This window comes from Python bivittatus, unplaced genomic scaffold (genome assembly GCF_059951505.1).
Source record: "Python bivittatus isolate LINGU-HERP-01145 unplaced genomic scaffold, Pbiv_v1 ctg000320_np1212, whole genome shotgun sequence".
Taxonomy (NCBI): Eukaryota; Metazoa; Chordata; class Lepidosauria; order Squamata; family Pythonidae; genus Python; species Python bivittatus.
Genome location: NW_028277052.1, coordinates 10,904,643 through 10,924,210, shown reverse-complemented (window position 1 = coordinate 10,924,210; position 19,568 = coordinate 10,904,643). Strand labels below are relative to the sequence as shown.

Here is a 19,568-nt window from a genome sequence, read left to right as displayed (position 1 = left end):
TTTACTGAACCAATCAATTTTCAGTAGATATGGCCAACACATTTTGTTCTGAACTGTAGAATAAGTGGCCCAAAACAAGACAAAATCCTATGAAAATGAAATTGATCTTCAATATATCCAATATGGTGAAATATTTTCAATGTTGTAAACCATTAAGCTGAAAATTTGGCAGTAAAGTATAGAAGAGATTGCCTATCTTACCTAACTCTTATCTAAAAGGGTTCTATTTCTAACCCTTCAAACTGTAAAAATTGACTCCTTATGATACTGAGATATCAAATGTAAAACAGAACCCTTCAGTGGGGCAAAAGGGCATATAAAACCACTCCATCTAACTGGAATTCCCCTTCATTAAAATTTTAATCACACATATGGCAAAACAAAGTACTTACTGTTCGAGCACCACTTGGAGACAAGGCTCCAGTAGGAAGGTAAGGGCTTCCCAGCTCTGGGATCATCAAGAAAGGATAACTTGGATAAGGAGTTCCTTTAAAAAAGCCTCCATCTTGCTGTCTTCTAATTACTAGGGAAGAAGGAAGATATTAACTATAAATATTCAGAGAGTAAAACCCTCTGACAAATAGCAAACAACCAACTTAAGTTTGAAATGTATGGATTACAAAAGTTAGAATTCTACCTCCAAGAATTCTACAAGATCAGAATTCAAGAAAAACTAGCTAGGATTACAGGGCAGAGAAAAATTAACAGCAAAAAGTGCTACGCAAGATGAAACTGTTATGGCTTGTATCTACCCCATTTTGTCATCTAGTACCCATGCCTTAAAATAAATTAATTTGAAACAACAGAAATTGCTTCTAATTAAAGCATGCAACTAATCAAAAGTCCAACCTTTATCTCATAATTTAGTTATATTTACACGCACACATCACAGGTTCCATTCAAATGCTTTAAGTCAAAGTGAGACACCTGTTGTCCTCCAGTTAGTTTTCCATACAAAATGTCAAACCATAATTTGCTTAACCATAATTTACTCCAAAAAAATCACAACTGGCAAGATTCACACATGTTAAGTCAAAAATTTTAAAAATGGCTCAGTGTGTGGTGTGAACCCACCAGAAACTTAATGCCTCTACCAGTCCAGGATTGGTTGGTCAATGTTCAGAGTAGTGCAATAACACTTAGAAAACCACAGATCCTCATTCCTTTAGGTCATAATCTTAAGCCCCTATGTTACATAACTGCAGACTTGCTATGGTAAATATGTATTGTCAAGTAATCAGCTTTTATCTATCTATTTTTCCCCCATGTGGGCCATTAATTAATACAACTGCAGAGTTGCAAATCTCCCAAAGTTTTTGTCTTTGGGACAAAATTTGAGGAATCATATGCAGATCTGTCACATTTCATTCAATGAGCTATAGATTTATGCAATGTCTTAAAGCCTGGACTCATACCCAAGTACCATTGGTTGATTTATCAAGACTATCTGCAGCCAAATATTCAAATACACAAATAATAAAATTAATTATAACCTTTACTTCACTTATACTATTAACATGGGGAATGATAAGAGATGTTATCCCCCAAAATGTACAAAAAACAATGTAAGGCAGAATCCGTCTAATTTTAAGTTAGTTTTAAACTTAGTATCAGGAAACAATTCTCACTGAACCAAACAAGCATTATTTTTGAGTAAACACTTCACATTAGACTTTAAACTTTATAGAGCAATCTGTGTTTATTCAGAAATAAATCTTAATTTCAATGTTTCAAATAAAAAAAAAGTATGCTTTGGAATGAACCTTTAAGGAATGTGTAGATCATTACTTTTTAAGTATATGAACAATTAGAAATTCTTGATAGTAGTAGGTGAATTCTGACTTCTCCACTCAAAAGTTCTGTGATGTAGTTTTTTTTATTCAGCTAAAGCCTACCATTGACTTTGAAATAAATAAGCCAAAGGGACTTATTCCCATGTTAAGCAGCAATTCTATACATTCATGTGAACTTAATGGAACATTTCTGCAAAAACATGCACAACATTACACCATTCCTCTCATTGATTCTAAACTTCTTTATTCAGAAGTAAAATGCTGTATCTTGTTAGAGAAAACACAGATAAATTTACCATCATACATTCAAAAAGTATTATTTTTTAAAGAGCCATATGTCACCAGTTGCTCTGTTTACTCAAAAGTAATCTTACAACTTCAACGGGACAAGAGAGGTGTGCTGTAAAATTAATGCTAATGTCTGAGCAGGACAGTTGCACCTTGATCTTCAAGATATCTAAAGAGCAGAATCCCTTGATATTCAAAGAATCTAAAGAGCAGAGTCATGGGCACATCAATTTGCATGTTTCACCGTGATTCGGCTGCAACTTTAAACCCACTTACCCAGGTGATAAATTCCATTCCAAAAAGTGTCTGTTTCAGAGCAAAAACCAGCCAGCCACCTTTTAGTCTGGTGGGATTACTTTGTGATTCCATATTTTGCGCGAAACCAAGGAAACTGGGAGGAGAGCCCCCCGCGGTCCAGCTAAGCAGCGTTTTTGCAAAGACGGCGAACTTTACTTGGGAACTTTACTTGGGGGCACCGCGCGGGGCTCCAAATCCGGATTAGGATTCCACGCTTTGACTGGCTGCCGAGGAAGCATGCACGGGATGGCCGAGGAAACACCCATGCCTGCGCACTTTTCAGAAAGGCCCGTCAGGAAGGGTCAGCGGCGGGACTTCCCAGGCAGCCCGGACGAACTTGCCGCCGCTTTCTAGAGCAGAGGGTCGGCCTCCCGGGCCGGGATCAGGGCCCAACGGGGGGAAGCCAGCCCCAGAGGAGACGGGGAGGGCCGGCCCAGGGAAGCTCCTCCTCGTCCCAGAAAGTGAAGGGAAGAGAACCGAGGAGTCGCCGCCGCTGGGCGAGAAGCGCAGGTCGCCGCCGCCCGCCCACCTCCCCGCCCGATCCCCGCACTTCGCAGGACGGCTCCATCGCTACCTTCGGCTGCAGAGTCCCGCGGCTTCTGGAAACTTTCCCGCGGCGGCTGAGGCGGCCTCTCCGCCTGGGGGGAGACACAAAGGAAGGGGATTGAGACGACGCGGCCAAAAGCGCCCCCGGCGAATCCCACCCCCATTTCCGCCCCCTCCCCGCCGCCCCGCGCGGGCCTCTCGCCGCCGCCGCCGCCCTCCTCCCGTTTACCTCAGAGTCGGACCCGGAGGCGCTGCCGCTGCGGTTCTCGGACTCGTGGACGAGCGAGGACTTGAGCTCGTCCAAGTCGCCGTGAGCGGAGCCGCGCCCCCCGGCGCCCTTGTCCTGCTCGTCGCCCTCGTCCTGGAAGGGGATGAGCTCGTCCGGGGCGCCCAGGTCGTCGCTGCTGCCGCCGCCGCCGGCCCCGCTACCGCCTGCTCCGCCGCCGCCGCCGGCGGGCTGCAGCTGAGGCATAGTGCGGCGGGGTCCCGGTGCGGCGGGGGGCCGCTCCGCGCACCCCGCCTGCCTCAGCCCGGCCTCCCGCCTCAGCCCCGTCCCGCCGCCGCCGCCCCGACAAAGTTTTGACACTCGCAGGAAGGGAGGCGGGGGCGCCGCGGCGGGAGCAGCAGCGGAGGCGCCACGGAGCTTCCCCTCCTGAGGCGTCGAGGAGCGCGGGGAGGCGGGAAAAGGCGCGGCGGCGCCCCCGGACGGGGAAGGGGAAGGCGCGGCGGCGGCGGCAGCCCGGGCGGAGGTCGCTCCAGCGGCCGGAGGGGTCCCTGCTCAGCCCACCCGGGGCGGATCGAGAATGCGAGCGAGGGGCCGGGAAGGAGGAGGAGGAGGGGGAGGAGCTCCCGCTGCAAATTGACACCCCGGGCGAGCGGGGGAGGGGAGGGAGGGAGGCAGGGGGAGGAGGAACGCCCCCCGCCAGAACACCCCCTTCCGCTCCCCACCCCCCGCCGCCCCCACCCCTTCTCCCGGGGACCCCCCCAGTGCCACGCCCCCCCCGCGCAGGGCATCCCCTCCCGCATTTCCCAGAGGCGCGCACTTTCCCCTCGCTTCCCACTTTTATTGTAATTTTGAAGCGGGGGGAGGCCGTTATGGAGCGAGTCTTACTCCCGGACTCGCTCTTTTTTTCTTTTTTCCTGAAAAGGAAGGGTGCAAAAACAAGGGATCGCTGGAAACAAACAAGGGGGGGGGAGGCGGACCTCGTTGCAAAGGCTCGGTGCCCGCCTGGCCAAATAAAACCAAGGCACCCCGAGGGAGCCGCCTCTCGCTCCCCCCCCATCGCGGATTGCTAAATCTTTGCGGGCGGCTTTGCATTTCAATGGATGTCGTAAGGAAGGGTATTTGCAGCCCGATCCTGTGCAAGGTAACTTTGAGAAGTCAAGCGGGGGGCATCCTAAGCGTGTTTCCTTCTGATCTGGGGAGCCCGTCCGTCCGTCCGTCCTGTGGAATTCGTAGGGGTTTGCTTCGGAGCAAGCATGCCGAAGTTTGCACGGCGTGTCTTATCTGAAAGGTCTTCTCTAGATATTTACCGCCGCGCGTGAAATAGCTGCTTGACAGCCATGATTATACGAGTGTTTAATCAAAGCGAAATCCTGTTGAATTCAGCGGGAGCTTAAATGCCAAGCGTCCAGCACGCTCGGCATTGCAGCCATTACCCCGCGTTTTGCAAAGCAGCTAAACTCCCAAACACATTCTCCAACATGTTACTAATTAGACAACACTTACAAGAGCAGTGAGTGAAAAAGAATCCCCCCCACACACATGCACATTATGTGTGGTATTTACATGGATACATTTTTTTCTTAGAAATTTAATTTCCACAAGAATGTTAATGCTCTCACCAGATTTTCAAACAATGCCCCGAACAATTTCTTGAAAGGCAAGATAGACCAGAGTTTTGCCAAGTGACACAGCCATGAGAATGGAAGGAGTGATGCTAATAAAGAAGAATTGCAGTAGATGCATACAATTTGTTGTGCCGCTCCCCAGCCTAAAAGCTTCGGTGCCAGCTATTTTTGATTTTTTTGATGGCATTTATTCTCAAATCTGATTTACGTCCCATGTTCTGTGAATTACAAGTGTTGAAGCTCAATGTATTTGGATGGCACCAAATTGGATAAGGCTTTCCTACCTTGGGACGGAATGGAGACATTCTTTTTTGGCAATAAATTGGGTATCTTTCACGGCCTGGCTATTACTATATTAGCCTCCAGTTCCAGTAATTTCACCCTGACATTTCTTGCCTCTGGTTGTGTTAGCACAAGGTATTGAGAGAAAAAAAAACACTTAAACAAGAACACACACAGTGAAATCATTTACCTACCCACCTCCCACCATTTTTAATCCTCTCTTTAGCCCAGCTGCTTTTCCTTAGATTTCTTATCAAAGGTGATAAATAACTTTATATTTGTGGGCTCCAGAATAGATAAAGATGGTTAGGGTATGGGAGAGACAAGATCATGAAAGATAAGGGCATTATAATGACAAGGGAGAAATAAAGCAAAGGTCTTTCCAGTGGTAGTACACTCTGAAACCTGGACCCTGGGAAAGAATAGGGGGGAAAAAGGATAAGATTCCCTCAGGATATAAATTTGGATTCAGTTAGTCCTGAACCAAAGAAAGGCTGACTGTTCTCCCTTGAAGTGATCTTCAGTAAACTGAAGTTCACCAATTCCGAGTACGTGATACAAGTGGAATATACCGCAGAGGAGAAAAAAAGATTATGTTTGACAAGATTGAGAGAAGTAGAAAAAGGGGAAGAAAACTGATAAGGTGGAGGGACAAGATCCAAGAGATGACTGGAACATCTTTGGGAATGCCATGAGTTGTTCTTACTGTATAGCCAGGACAAAATGCCCAGCATGTGGCGATACAAGAGTCAAACCAATTCATGGCACCTGTAACTAACATCTGGATGAATCGCTCCAAGATGGCATCTGCTCTGAGTTGGCACAAAGTTGGCACAATGTGATGAGTCTGAAATCTTGGATAAAATATGAAGCGCAGGGCACTAAAAATGGGACTGTGTGTACTCAGTACTCATTTTACAAACATCGCTTGGGCCATTTTCTGGCAGTGTTAACTACTGCTATGAGGTGTGTGATTCCTACTATTTCAGTATAGGGATATTACAGTATTTTCCAAGGAGAAGTAATTTGATTTGGTGTAATTAATGCTGCTCCATGTTCCTTGCCTTTTCTGAGAGACCCTGCGATGGCACCACCCTACATTTGCAGTTCTCTCTTCTCAAGTAGCCCTTGCAGATGGGACTTTTAACAGAAGCATACTACTTTTTCAGATCAGGACCTTCACTTAGCTTCTGAAAAACATGTCAAAGTGAGCATGGCCAGGACAAAGAAAGCCAAGACAGAAGTGAAAAATTGATTTGATTTAAATTTTAAAAAATTAAATATTCTGAAATGAAATTCTCATATATGTAATATTTTCCCTTCCCCTCCCCTTAAAAATTACAACTAGGGAGTACGTCTTGGAGTTCTGAGAGTTGCTCCCAAGACTTAAGGAAAGCTGTGTATGGCCCTGGGGTCTTGGGGTATGCATCTCTGCCCAGAAGAAGACAATAGGGATGATATTCATAAGGAAAAAGAGGGTGCACCCTGAAAGGGGCAATAACTGAAGGAGGTGGACAGCATGTCTATGGGACTTGGAACAGCTGAGCACTATTTCTACCTAAACTGAACTGGGGGCAAATCAGGAAAAAAACTTTCTGATTAAAGTTATTATGAACAACTTCCCAAAAGGAGGGGGGAAGGTTTAGAGCAGTGTTTCTCAACCTTAGCAACTTTAAGATGTGTGGACTTCAACTCCCAGAATTCTGGGAGTTGAAGTCCACACATCTTAAAGTTGCCAAGGTTGAGAAACACTGGTTTAGAAAATGGATACGAACACAGGGTATGACTTCAGACTTGAAAACTTACAGCTTGAGAAATGTTTGGTTCCAGTAAAAAGTCCTGAGTATTTTAAGGATTGTAGTATTGATCTGTACATGTTTATTGCATGTGTTTGGATATAATAAACTTGAGATACTATGAGTTTAGACGATGGAAACTGAAACTTGTCAGGGGGAGCAGTGGAAGAGCAAGAGGCCGATTTGGTCTCGCTCTCAAGCTTTGCTAATTCTCTCTTCTCTCCCTCTGTCTCTGGTGCTTTATTTTTAATTTTTCAAAAAATTTTTTGATGTCATCACTTTTAGTTTTTGTGACAACAAACAGTCCCAGGTGTGGGAAATTGGCTTGGGCCTCCCCTGCCCTCTGAGATAGTGGGGTTTCTGTTTTTACTTAGAACATTTTTACTGCAGTGGGTTGGATCCAAAAGGGCAGAATGATCCCAAACTGAGCTGGGGAAGGTGGTAGTGAAACAGATTGGCTGGTGTGGTGTGTGGCCGTGTTCTGGAAGTTTTGTTTCCTAACATTTCGCCAGCATCTGGCGATTTTGTGTCCATCCTATTTGAAAACACAGAGATACTGGACAACACCAACAGCCACTATACCAGGCTATACCGGGAAGCCATTGAGATTCACAAACACCAGCACAGCTTCAATAAAAAAAGAGGAGAGTCTAAAAATCAACAAAACCTGGCTACCAATCCTGAAAAATACAGCCTGCAAAAGGTCAACGAACTCAGCTCAACCACCAGGACGTGTGAACAGTTCACACAATGAACATACTAATCACCCCCAGCAGCCACTCGTTAACAACTCAATAGAAGAAAAAACCCTGCCTAATCCCCAGGAAGATACACACATATTCTGACACCAAAACAAGCAGCTACTTGTTAACCCAAACCCCACACCCCCAAACACCCCCACCACACACCCCCAATCCCCCCCCCTTCAGATCTCTATAAATACCCACAAAAGGGTCACATCATCCTGGGCACAGAGAGAACTGCTCCTGTCTGTGCTCCTCTCTGAAGATGCCAGAGGAAACAAAACTTCCAGAACACGGCCACACAGCCTGGAAGACCCACACCAGCCATCGTATTCCAGCCGTGAAAGCCTTCGACAATACAGTGAAACAGATTCTTTGCCAGTTTCAGAGGTCCTATCAGCCAGGACAGAAAATGCAAAGGGACTTTCGCTAAAGTCTTCGAAGGTTTTTAAAATTAACTATAGCTTGAAGTTGGTATAATTTTAGAGCCCGGTCCTTCATTCTCTGCACCAAGCGCCCTCCAGTTTCACTAGACAATCGTCCACAGGGACTGTAGTTAATGGAAATTTTAGCCTAAATATATCAAGCAAATAAAAGATTAGGGAAAGCTGTTGCACATCCTTGCACTCACTGCTCATTTCACAGGGATTCCCTGAGCCACTTCATAGGAAAAGTAGCCTCTTTTGTGCCCAGCGCTCTGTTAAATGAAATGTGTATATATACTTAGATCTCCAGATGGCATTAGGAATATTTTAATACTTTGTCACAGGCTTACCTTGGAGTGTCAACAGGATGTTACATATTTACTTTTTCTTCTTTTTTTTTTAACTTTTCACAGTCAAAATACATTGAGGTTCACCAACAAGATTTATTGGTGTTTTGGCCAGGTATAAAATCCCAGCCCAGTGTCCAAGGAAAACTGAAACAGCCTTCTAACCAAAAGAAGTAAGAAGTTGCATTGCGTTCCCAGCTAACATATTGCATGCTGCGGTGCCCAAGCTGTGGTGCCCAAGACCTGGAACAAGCTGACTTGTTCTTACCTGATGTCTTAATTAATCTCTTGAAAGAATCTAATTGAACTAGGAAGAATTACCACCAAATATAATATCTTGTGGCTCATATGTACATGGTGTGACATGTTTTACCTTTTTTTAGGGTTCAGAGGGTGCAAACATCTGCATATCTAGCGCTAGAAGAAGGCCCTCATGTTGTGGATTGTTGTAGTTAGCAGGGGTGAGTCAAAAAAGTCAAGATGGTGGCTGTGACTGTATGATCCAAGTCACCCCCTCCTTTTTTTTTAATGTGTGTCGTACAAGATGCACATGAGAAAGGGGCTTCGGGTGCACAGTCACAGATGATTGACTTGACTTTTTTGGCATATACTTCTACACAGACACCCAACAGTATCCTTGCCATTTGTAGAAATGCCATCCTGGGGGTATGAGGACTTCCCCTTGTGTAGGGGTATCTGCAGGGTATAATTAAAACTGTCAAGATGTTTTATGTGCAACATACATTAAAAAAAAAAAAAGCTTTGACTGTGCTGTTGTGGCTATTATCTTGACTTTTCCAACCAAGCTTTTCAAACATCCCTCCCCAGGCTGGAAATAGGAAAATTTTGGAGGAATTGATATACTTGGCAATGTTTTTTAAACTCTATTTTCAAGCAATTCCATTCTAGTCTCCTAAAGGAATCTTTGCATACCTGTCACTGATTGGGCTCATGCTTCATCATGTTTTTACCATGGTTAAAGTAAGCCATAAGGCAGGAATCACTTATGACTTTAGGCCATGAACCAACATTTACAAGCCACAACGGCTGGGTTTATACAACATAAGCTAAAATGAAACAAAGCACCCATCATTAAAACCTTCCTTTATATTCTAGAGCATGCACATGATTTATATGGGATCCTAACCACTTTTGCCCTGAATAAACGTAGAATGAAAATGATAGATACTCTGATGAAAGGAGTTTCAGACCACACATTCACTGCCCTGAAAACAAAGGCCACAGATTAGATCTTAAATGGTTGTGTGTTTTTACTCTGAGAGAAAAACTTAGGATGTACTTATTTATTTTTATCATTTATGTTTATGACAATCCCCTAGGTATTGTATTTGTTGTTCAGTCGTTAAGTCGTGTCCGACTCTTCGTGACCCCATGAACCACATCGTGCCAGGCCTTCCTGTCCTTCACTGCCTCCCTGAGTTTGCTCAGTTTCATGCTCATTGCTTCAGTGATGCTATCTAACCATCTCATCCTCTGCCGTCCCCTTCTTTTGCCTGCCATCTTTCCCAGCATCTCTTTGCATTAGGTGGCCAAAGTATCTGAGCTTGAGCTTCATTATCAATCCTTCCAATGAGCAATTAGGGTTGATTTCCTTTAAGATTGACTGGTCATTTTTAAATCAGAACAACTTTCAAAAATGAAAAAATCTGAAATATCCACATAAAGCCAACATGAGGAACAATGGAATATACGTACAAAAACTGCAAAATAAATGTAAAAATGAGTAACATACAAGAGAAAATAAAGAGCTAAACTATGTAATGAAAGCAGGAGCTAAAATAACCTAAATATTATTAGGTAATAGGACTGACAATAGTAAAAATCAGCAACTCACACTGTGGAGTGTAAGAATTTGAGGAAAGATAGCTATTGATATATTGTCATATGTTGTCATATATGTTGACACTTTACAAAATATAAGTTAACAGGTCTGTACTTCTATTGTTCAGCATATGGGAGACAACAGAGAGAAAAATGGAGAAAAAATTAAGGCAGTGCAAATGAGAATTTTTATTCTTGTTTTAGAATTTGTATTGCAATGGCTGGCTTCTTTCACGTCGAGTTAAGCTATGGTTTGTTTTAGCCATGGTTGAATAAAACACAGATATCTGGGTTCATGATCACACTAAGCCATACGCCATGGTTTGCAAACCATGAACAGGGTTTACATGTCACACTAAGCCAACCCTAAATGAACTGTACTATGATGCAACTTGATATGTAAACTCAGGCTTGGCTACAATTCGATAGCGATTAATCTGAGAAATCAGTGAAACTTACTTCTGAATAATTATATACAGAATTATATATGTTTGGTTTAGCAGGGTATGGAGATGAGATGATTTTGCCAAAGGCTCCATGAATATTTTTTATATGACATTGGATATGCTGTTCTGGCCCAGGCAGTTTTACTGCTTTATAGATTTTATAATCATTATTGAATAAATAGTGTAATGTTCCTTCAGTAATCATAGAGTATTTCAATAGTCCTAATGCTTTTTTTTCCCAGTGCAGCTCATTTGAGTCATATAGGCCAGTGTTCCTCAACCTTAGCAAGTTTAAGATATGCGGACTTCAACTCCCAGAATTCCCCAGCCAGCCATTGCAATACAAATTCTAAAACGAGAATAAAATCCCACACCAATATTCCAGATGTGGCTAACCCTTTTGTTTCTAGCCTGACCTAGGGATAGCTGCTGGGTCTATAGGCTACTGATATAGGCTACACCTATGTTCACACAAACACCGCTGCACCCTGGTGGAAAGATTCTGTTCTCCTTGTATGCTGACTTTCCTCCCTTGATGCCCTTCTAGCATACAGAGTGTGTTCATACAACCCACTAAGCCATATTATGCTTAACTATGGTCTATTGAATATGCTACTATTGGGTGGATTTGCAGAATACTCTAAGCCATAAACTATAGTTATAAAACTGGGTTTGTACCCTAAGACTCAGACAAACAAAACCTGGGAAGTTATGTGAATGCTACTGCACAATTCTCAGCCAGCCTGGCTTAATTCTTGTCTTTCTATGTCATGAAACAAGCAAAGCCTTATGACACAGGTTGCCATCCTTCTGATGAACTCTAGAAGAGCTGGATGGGGACTTCCTGAATTTCCAGCCAGCACAGGCTCTGGAAATTGCAGTCTGGAGAGAGGACCTGACTGAGGAAGATTACCATATCTATCCATCCATCCATCCATCCATCCATCCATCCATCCATCCATCCATCCATCCAGGCCTACACTGACTACCCTAACAGCTCAGCCACTGACAGCTCAGCATGGATAACAAGGCTGTAAGCAGCTATCCCTGGGTCAGGCTAGGAACAAAAGGGTTAGCCACATCTGGAATATTGGTGTGGGATTAACCTGCTCCTGACACATGCTTCTTGCAAACAAATGGTGTGGTGATTGTGTAAATCTTCATAGAGGAACTTGATGTAACTACCCTCTTTTCTTCAGTGGCCTTGCAGCTATCTCAATTCTGTTTATGAACATTATCAGCATACATAAATTTCTCTGTGATCTTTTCCAAGGGCTTGATTTGCACACTGTTGGCAAATTACAATGGCATAATTTCTTAATTTATCACTCCTGTATTGATAAATTATCAATCGTTCCTACTTATTCAACCAACAGTTTTGGGATGAGTCTACGCTACCCATTTTTAAAGAGGTTTCACACATCATGCCAAGTCACTATTTCCTTAAGCAACCATCATTAATTTAATCAACCACTATTGACTGGGTTCCTACAATTCCTTAGGCTAGGGAACCAGATCTGGACTACAAAATATGAACAACCATTAGGTGGCGGAAAAGTTGAGAGTTTTCTGTATCTCTTTGCTGCCATCTAGTGGTGTAGATTTTTGCAGCCCACTTATTTGTGGATTGAGATGGGGTGGCTAAGTTGTGATACCAGTTCTTTGGACATGGGGAGCAGGCCAAGATTCACTCGGTTTCCTGATTTTTCTCAATCTCCGGTTATGCTTGCTGCAACTCAGGCTAGAGAACCTTCCCCAACTTGGCACCTTGCAAATGGATTGGCATTGCTGACTTCACTGGTAGAGAATTCTGGGAGTACAGGTGCCAGAATGGGAAAGGATGTGCAAGAGGCATGGCCATAGCAAGGTAGAGTGCACCACATGTAAAAAAGTGTGCAACATGAAAGGTTGGTTTAGATCCAAAAATGCTTGCACTAGGATTCCATAGAAATTATAGAGACATACATTAGTTGTCACCAACAACCTACTGACTGTGGATGAGGCTTAGTAGATTTGGGACTATGACACTTTTTATTTGATATGTAGCAGTTACAAAAAGCATTGGTCATATTTGCTTGAGCAGTGCTACAGTTACATAATGCATGTGCTGGGCTTAATTTTTTTAAAGTTTGAAAATAGGAAATCAAAGGAGAAGTTAATTCTAGGCATCTTGAACACCCCAGAGTAACCTTCCACTTGTGGTCAGTGGCCTCATGTATTTGAGAAATGTAAACCTGATTTGTAAACTTTTTTCTGTTTTTTTCTATTTCTTCAGCCACATTTTAAAAAAATTCTTGAACTAAATGCAATTCAAAATCATGAATGGGATGGAATTTACCTCTACCAACATTGCACACCTGCAGAAAAAAATAGAAGAGAAGGGGAGAAAAAGAAGCCATAGACCCTGTTCACACAACATACAGGTAGTCCCCTGGTTAAGAACGTCTGGTTTAAGGATGACCCATAGTTAAGAATGGAGCCTATTGTAGCAAAATTCGAGTGTATTTAAATGCTTACCTGGATCATGGCCAGGCTTGGGTTAAATGTTTTTGGAAGAGAAAATCCTGTTAAATGACTCACTTAATTCCATAATGGTTGGTTTGGGATTAAGCTAATTCCTCCCACCCACTCCTCATCCTAAAGTGATTGAGACAAAATTCTGGAGAAGCTCCACAGAAATGGTATTTAAAGCTGTGTCACCATAACCATTTCAAGCTTCATGTATACCTGCAACACAGAGGGGTAAAAAGTAAGCACAAATGGGTGGGGACACTGTGTCTGGTGGCACTGGCTCACTGGAATTTTTTGCAACAGCTGAGAAACCTAAATATGGCCACCAGGATGACTGACCAAGCCATTACAGCTCACATGCAACCAGTGCATGGAGATGTGTTGATTCCACAGAGGTAGATAAGTCTGTCGGCCATGTTGTGTGAATGTGACTGCAGTCTGACTGAAGCAATCATCTTGCTTAGTGCAAAGTGTGAAACTTGTTGCTGGCAGTGTTCATACAATATATTTATTGGCTTTGTTTACATGACACAGACATGGTTAACATCTCCATGGTTTACTGAACCAATTTTTCTGGGTTCATGTGATCTAATGAAACATAAATGTATCATGCAAGCATGGTTCACACAATACACTAGGATAAAATGTGGTTGGTTAGTTTAGGAGTTCAGTGTGCCATGTGAACACAGTGAAACCCTAGCCATTGCAGTTTGTAAACCATGGTTCATGGCATCATGTATGAAACCAGTCACTTGTGGTTTATTCCATGCAATTTAGCAAACCATGAAATAGTCTAGTGTGAACAAGACCTCAGCTTCATGATAGTAGGGGAACCTCTTATTCATCCCTCCCAAAAAGATCTGCCTAAAATTTATATATGCTAGTGTATATACAGAAGAATATTAATCATATTTGTAATTTAAGTAGAAATGAAACACATCCCATCAAAATGGGGAAGATTATAACCTAATGAATGATAACACAGGCTCACTGTGCTATTTAGGTGCTAACTGCTGACCCTGCTTTCCTCTTTGATTATGTGCCATCAAATCAGTATCAACTTTAGCAACCACATAGATAGATTTTTCTTCATAACAGTTTGTCCCTAACCTGGTCCTTCAGGTCTTCCAACAGTGCACCCATCACTGCTGAGTCCATCCACCTTGCTGTTGGTCATCCTCTTTTCTTCCACCTTTCCCAGCATTAGAGCTTTCTCCAGAGAGTTAAGTCTTTGCATAGTATGTCCAAAATAGGATAATTTGAGTCTGGTCATTTGTGCCTTGAGTGAGAACTCTGGGTTGATTTGTTTAGTGATCCATTTGCTTGTTTTCTGGGACAGCCATCCATCGTATTCTCGGGAGTTTTCTCTAACACCAAATTTATCTGTCCTCTTTAGGGTTACTTAAATTTGATCCTGATTTGGGCTAGACTTCCTTCAAACAGAATGCCTTCAAATGGGAGGACTATCCTCTGTAAAGTAGAACATGTGGCCATCCTACTTGATAGACTATGTGGAAAGAGAGTCCATTCCTGTTGCTAAGGTATTTTATGTGTTCTCTTGTTCCAGCAAGCGCTGGATCCTACACTGTTCCTTGATCAAAGGAGAAGGAAGGAAACAAGAATGCTAAATCCTAGCTGTACAGAGCAAGAATTAGAGGTCTAATAATATCACTGTCATGACAGACATGGGAGTCTCCTTGGACCTGGTTGAGTTCTTCAAAGAAAACAGCCTCAGAATCCCACTCCCAATGTATTTGACTAGCTAGAGAAGCTGTTCCATACCAGACCACAAACTGTTTTGCTTTTCTAATTTAGGACTGTGGGGAGAGAAGAACATTTTAGCAGCTTTTTATCTCCCCCTTTTCCATCTCCAAAAGCTGAATCAGTGAAAGAAAGAAACAATAAAAGTGTGCCATGTTGGGAGTGAATGTCAGGAGCAACTCTTGATTGACAAATTGGGGGCTCAATGGAACTCATTAAATCTAACCTTGGGCCTCTTCTGGAAAATATGAATATTAGACCCCTGTTCCTATGCTATTAAAATATTTTGATTCCTCCATTAATCTACTGAATGTGCTTTTTTTCTTCTTCAGGCAGTAATGATTCAGTTTGGAGTCACAGATGCTTTTTATACTAATGAAGAATCTTGGCATGAGGTCATCAGAAAGGGTGGGGGGCAACTCTTGTTGGAGAAGACTGCAGAGTCTAGTAGTAGCTATGCATGAAGATTTGTTTGCCTGCAAATACTATTTCTACCCGTTTGTCCTTTTGTCCATTCTCCTTAAACTGTGATTTTTGAAATGAACAAAGTAAGAAAAATCATTATATTGGTAAGTATGATTTCAAAGTAATTTCAAATAACATTAGCTTTGGACAGATCTGAAGGGAGTTATCAGACATCAGTATCACTGCCTGAACACTTAATAGTTGATAAACACAGGCACAACTCTTCATTAAACTCTTAAACTCTTCTCTTCAATGGTACACACGCACAAACAAGATGGGTTCACATTTTGTACTAAGGCACAATTTTGCTAACCATGGTTGCAGCATAAATCACAACTAGCTGGGTTTACACATCATACTAAGCTGTAACTATTATTTGTTAAACATAAAGATTGGGTTAATTCAACACACAAAGCCACAAATAAATCCCATAATGACTTAGCATGATGTGTCAGCTGGGTCAGCATATCACCAGATTTTGTTGAAACCCATCTCCTATCATGTCAACAGCCAATAATGAGGGATAATCAGAATTGCCATCTAACAACATCCATAGGACCCCACATTTCCTTTGCTTTATATAACTATGGTAAACAGAACTATATCATCTAGGTCCCCAAAAACTATAAAACAGGCAGATGTTTAGCAAAAAGCCTTTGGTTATGTCAGTTTCTCCCAACCTGGTATTCTCTTGCTGTGATGGGATTACAGCTCCCAGAATTCCAGGAACTATTGGCCCAAAACATCTGGAGGGCATCAGGTTGGGAAAAGCTGTAATATCCTAAATATTCCAATACCAACAAATATAAAATTAACTCAATATGTGCAGCTGTTTCTTGGACTTTCAGTCACCATGCCTTAATAAGGAGGTCAGTAGCAAATTGCATATCTTCCATTTCAGAGGTCCCAAGGTCACTGCTTGGCATCTCTGTTTAAGACATCCCAAGTTCTATGGCTGGCATTATCTGCCTGATCGTTTGTGAGACTCTTGAAGCACTGCCTATTAAGAAACTATGAATTGCTAATGAGTATCTCAAATCAAAACACACAAGGCCTCAATAAAGTAACTGGGTTCTAATGTACCTATGAGGCTTTCCTGTTTTCTTGTTATTTCTGTTTGGATCCTTCCTTTGTATCCAAAGGCCACTCCAGATGACTAACAACTTTCTCTTCTCCTTTCCCCCTGTTGACCTCCAGAATATATGTACTCGTACAAGCTGGGTCCAGACATTGTACTAAGCCATACTTTTAACTAACCCAAAGCCAAAATTTAACAAATTGTTGTTTGGCTTAACACAGTCTGTGAATCCAGCATGAGGCAACTTCTTATAGACTTCTGTTGTAAATTTGCTAAAACTATGATGTCTTCTGGAACATGGTAGACATGCAATACCAATGACACTTATTTGAATAAAACATACATGAGCTAATGTATATGCCTAAGGGCACAGCAAGAAATAAAGAGAGAATTTACATAGCAAATTATAAATATATAAATATATAGTAAACTACTCCAGTATGGCATAGTTTTTGATAATGGGGAAGGTGAGCTCTGAATATGCTTAGTTTATTAACTGACAGTGGATATTTTCAAATCTCTTGCTCTCTCATTTTACACTGCTTATTTTTACAGTACTCTTTAAAGTTTAGCTGGTTTTTCAAATAGAGGACTGTCCTCTTAAGTTGTATACTTTGGCTATGTTCACATGACATGTTTGGCCTAGTCAGACACTCCCCTGAGTGCAGACTTACTCCCATGCGCCAGCAGCACAGTGATGGATTGCTAACCTCTCGGTCAAAGGGAAAACAGCTATTTTCAAATGCCTCCCAGCCACTGCAAAGAAGATGTTGGCCGTTTTCCCTATTTTGTTTTCAACAGAATGAAAAAAAAACAAAACAAATGGATGATGACTTGCTCAGAGTCAGCACTGCCATGTATAAAGTCTATCCCCAACACTTCTTTCTGTTTTTCACCCTCTCCCCCTGAGAGTGGGGCCACTATAGGACTTGCAACATGGCATAACTGGTGGTAGAAAGAAAGAGAAGAAGAGGTTTACTAGCAGCAAGGTGGATGGACTCAGTTACAGTGAAAATAGGTGCACTATTGGAAGATCTAAAGGACCAGGTTAGGGATAGATCCTCCTGGAGAAAATCTATCTATCTGGTCACTAAGAGTTGATACCAACTTGATGGCGTGTAATCAATTAATAACTGATGCGGGAGAAAGAATCCTAGAGCTAAAACTATTTCCCTTTGACCAGTACTCCCACTGACTAGTTAGCATATTCACATACACACTACTTCTCTCCTTGTAATGGAAAGAAGGAATGACCTTGAGGGATAGGAGGAAGAGCCGCAACCAAGACAGCAGTCAGATAAAAGAAACCTGAGTCTGGGACAGAACTGTAACCTGAGTAAACATCTCAGGAAAGACCCTCCCTAGTTCTCACAAACAGAAAGGGAAGGAGGGGGAAGCACATTCAGACTTGCAAGATTCTGTTACTATAATCATATAGTAAAAGTAGTATTGGCCTGCATGACTTTGGTTTCCAAAGCTGGTCTACCTTGAAAGTCTACCTTAAGTGCATCACATGAGTAAGAACGTGGCTACTCCGCTCTCAAAAGTCAACAGTGCCATCTCAATGAACACTGCCTTATAACAACAACCTGCAACATCGCCTGCAGCCTGAGGATTCCTAGAAGTCACAGTCTTATTGAGGCAAGAGAGAGTGAATAGCTTGACAAAGAAATGCAGAACTAGAATTTTCTGCCTACAGGCTGTGTTTGCACAGCAGCTACAACCTTGCCAACCATATTTTAGCCTACTGTATTCTGTGAAGCAAAAAAATTGGGTTGCAAAATCAATGGTTAAGTAAATTATGCATGAGCAACTACCAGTCCAGTAGCCATATATTTTTCATTTGTTTGTTAATAGATTTTGTAGGGTTTTAAGGCAATTGGCTGGGTTAGCATAACATGCTAGGCTAGGTTAAAATGTAATTGAGTAGTTTGGAGTTCAGCATGTTATGTCAACCAAGCCATCATATTAAGTCATCCTTAATTATATATTTGAGCATAGTATATTATTTCAACACAGTAACTGTGTTTTGTTAACTAGATTTAGATGTTGTGTTCTATCAACCCAGCCAACAAAGTTAACTGGTTTGTTCAACTGATCTAATTTTCTGACCTTGTACATATATTGAACCATTAAATAACTATATAGGTTAGATGCACACAGCAGGTTAAAGTATGGTTGGCTACTTTGTGGTTCAGTGTGTTGTGCAAGCATAACCATCATAGCTTGGCTTGTTGTGTGGACAACAATTGGGATACATAATGGTTCATCTTCTTAAGCAATATCTTATTCATGAACATTGTCATGTGGTGGTACAGCTCTGAGGAGTGGCCTTTAGGTGAATTCCAAGGCCCTCTGGGTCAGCCTTCCTGCAAATAACTTCTCAGGAATTCCAAGTTATGAGGCAGAGGAAACAGACCCAAATCAACATCTGGGCTGGGCATATATGATTACAGATGTTTACTTCATTGCTTAAAATACCCATATCCTTTTCTGAAACAAAACTCTGCTTATTTTTTAGTTTATAGAGCAGCAGAAAGAAACTATTCATGTAGTCACAAGAGTAGTTTGATTTGATTTGAAATATGAAACTGCCTATGGAATAATAATATGATGATGATGTGTATTTTGGTTGTACTTTGTTCTTATCAGGAAAGCCAAAACAGTTTTAAAAATGGAATGGTAGCTGAAAAGGGGAAAATAAATGTTATTTGTGATTTGTTTGATTTTGGCTTAACGTGAGTCCATTGTGGCTTGTAAATTGTTTTTTAAGAGCTAATGTAATGTGGCTTGTCAGGCTAACCACAGTTAAGCAAACCATGGCTTAGCACATGTGAATTGTTTCTTTGAAGGCCTGATTAATGCATCATAAATAATATAAATAAATCAGCAAATGTTCTTACAAATGTGAGATAAACAGCACCAGCTAGCCACTCTTTGTATGGGACAGTTTAACAGTCCCCCAGTCGTATGAGAAGGCAAAAGATTAGGAATGTGAATCTTTTCAAAACTCCTTGTCAGCAAGAATGTGTATTTTAACACAGCCTTTGCAGCAAATTAGTCTGGCATTTATAAGAAGCTGGAGACTTTCCCCAAA

General features: G+C 42.0%; 1 protein-coding gene and 1 long non-coding RNA gene across 2 annotated transcripts in view; one reads left to right on the top strand and one right to left on the bottom strand.

The window, feature by feature from the left end:
• The window catches only part of TCF7L1 (transcription factor 7 like 1), a 60,342-nt gene extending 56,601 nt beyond the window's left edge, over positions 1-3,741 (bottom strand). Inside the window, exons 1-3 of the mRNA XM_088139086.1 lie at positions 3,154-3,741; positions 2,953-3,016; positions 393-523 (exon numbers count right to left, since the gene is read on the bottom strand). Coding sequence (XP_087995212.1) covers positions 393-523; positions 2,953-3,016; positions 3,154-3,396 — 438 coding nt within the window. The 5' untranslated portion in view covers positions 3,397-3,741. The remainder of the gene's footprint in view (positions 1-392; positions 524-2,952; positions 3,017-3,153) is intronic.
• A 344-nt stretch (positions 3,742-4,085) lies between these two features.
• LOC148216200 (uncharacterized) lies at positions 4,086-14,703 on the top strand. The gene is made up of 4 exons (XR_015795862.1): positions 4,086-4,291; positions 8,435-8,541; positions 12,932-13,079; positions 14,564-14,703. It is a non-coding gene; the product is annotated as an uncharacterized LOC148216200 (long non-coding RNA).
• Positions 14,704-19,568: the final 4,865 nt, after the last annotated feature.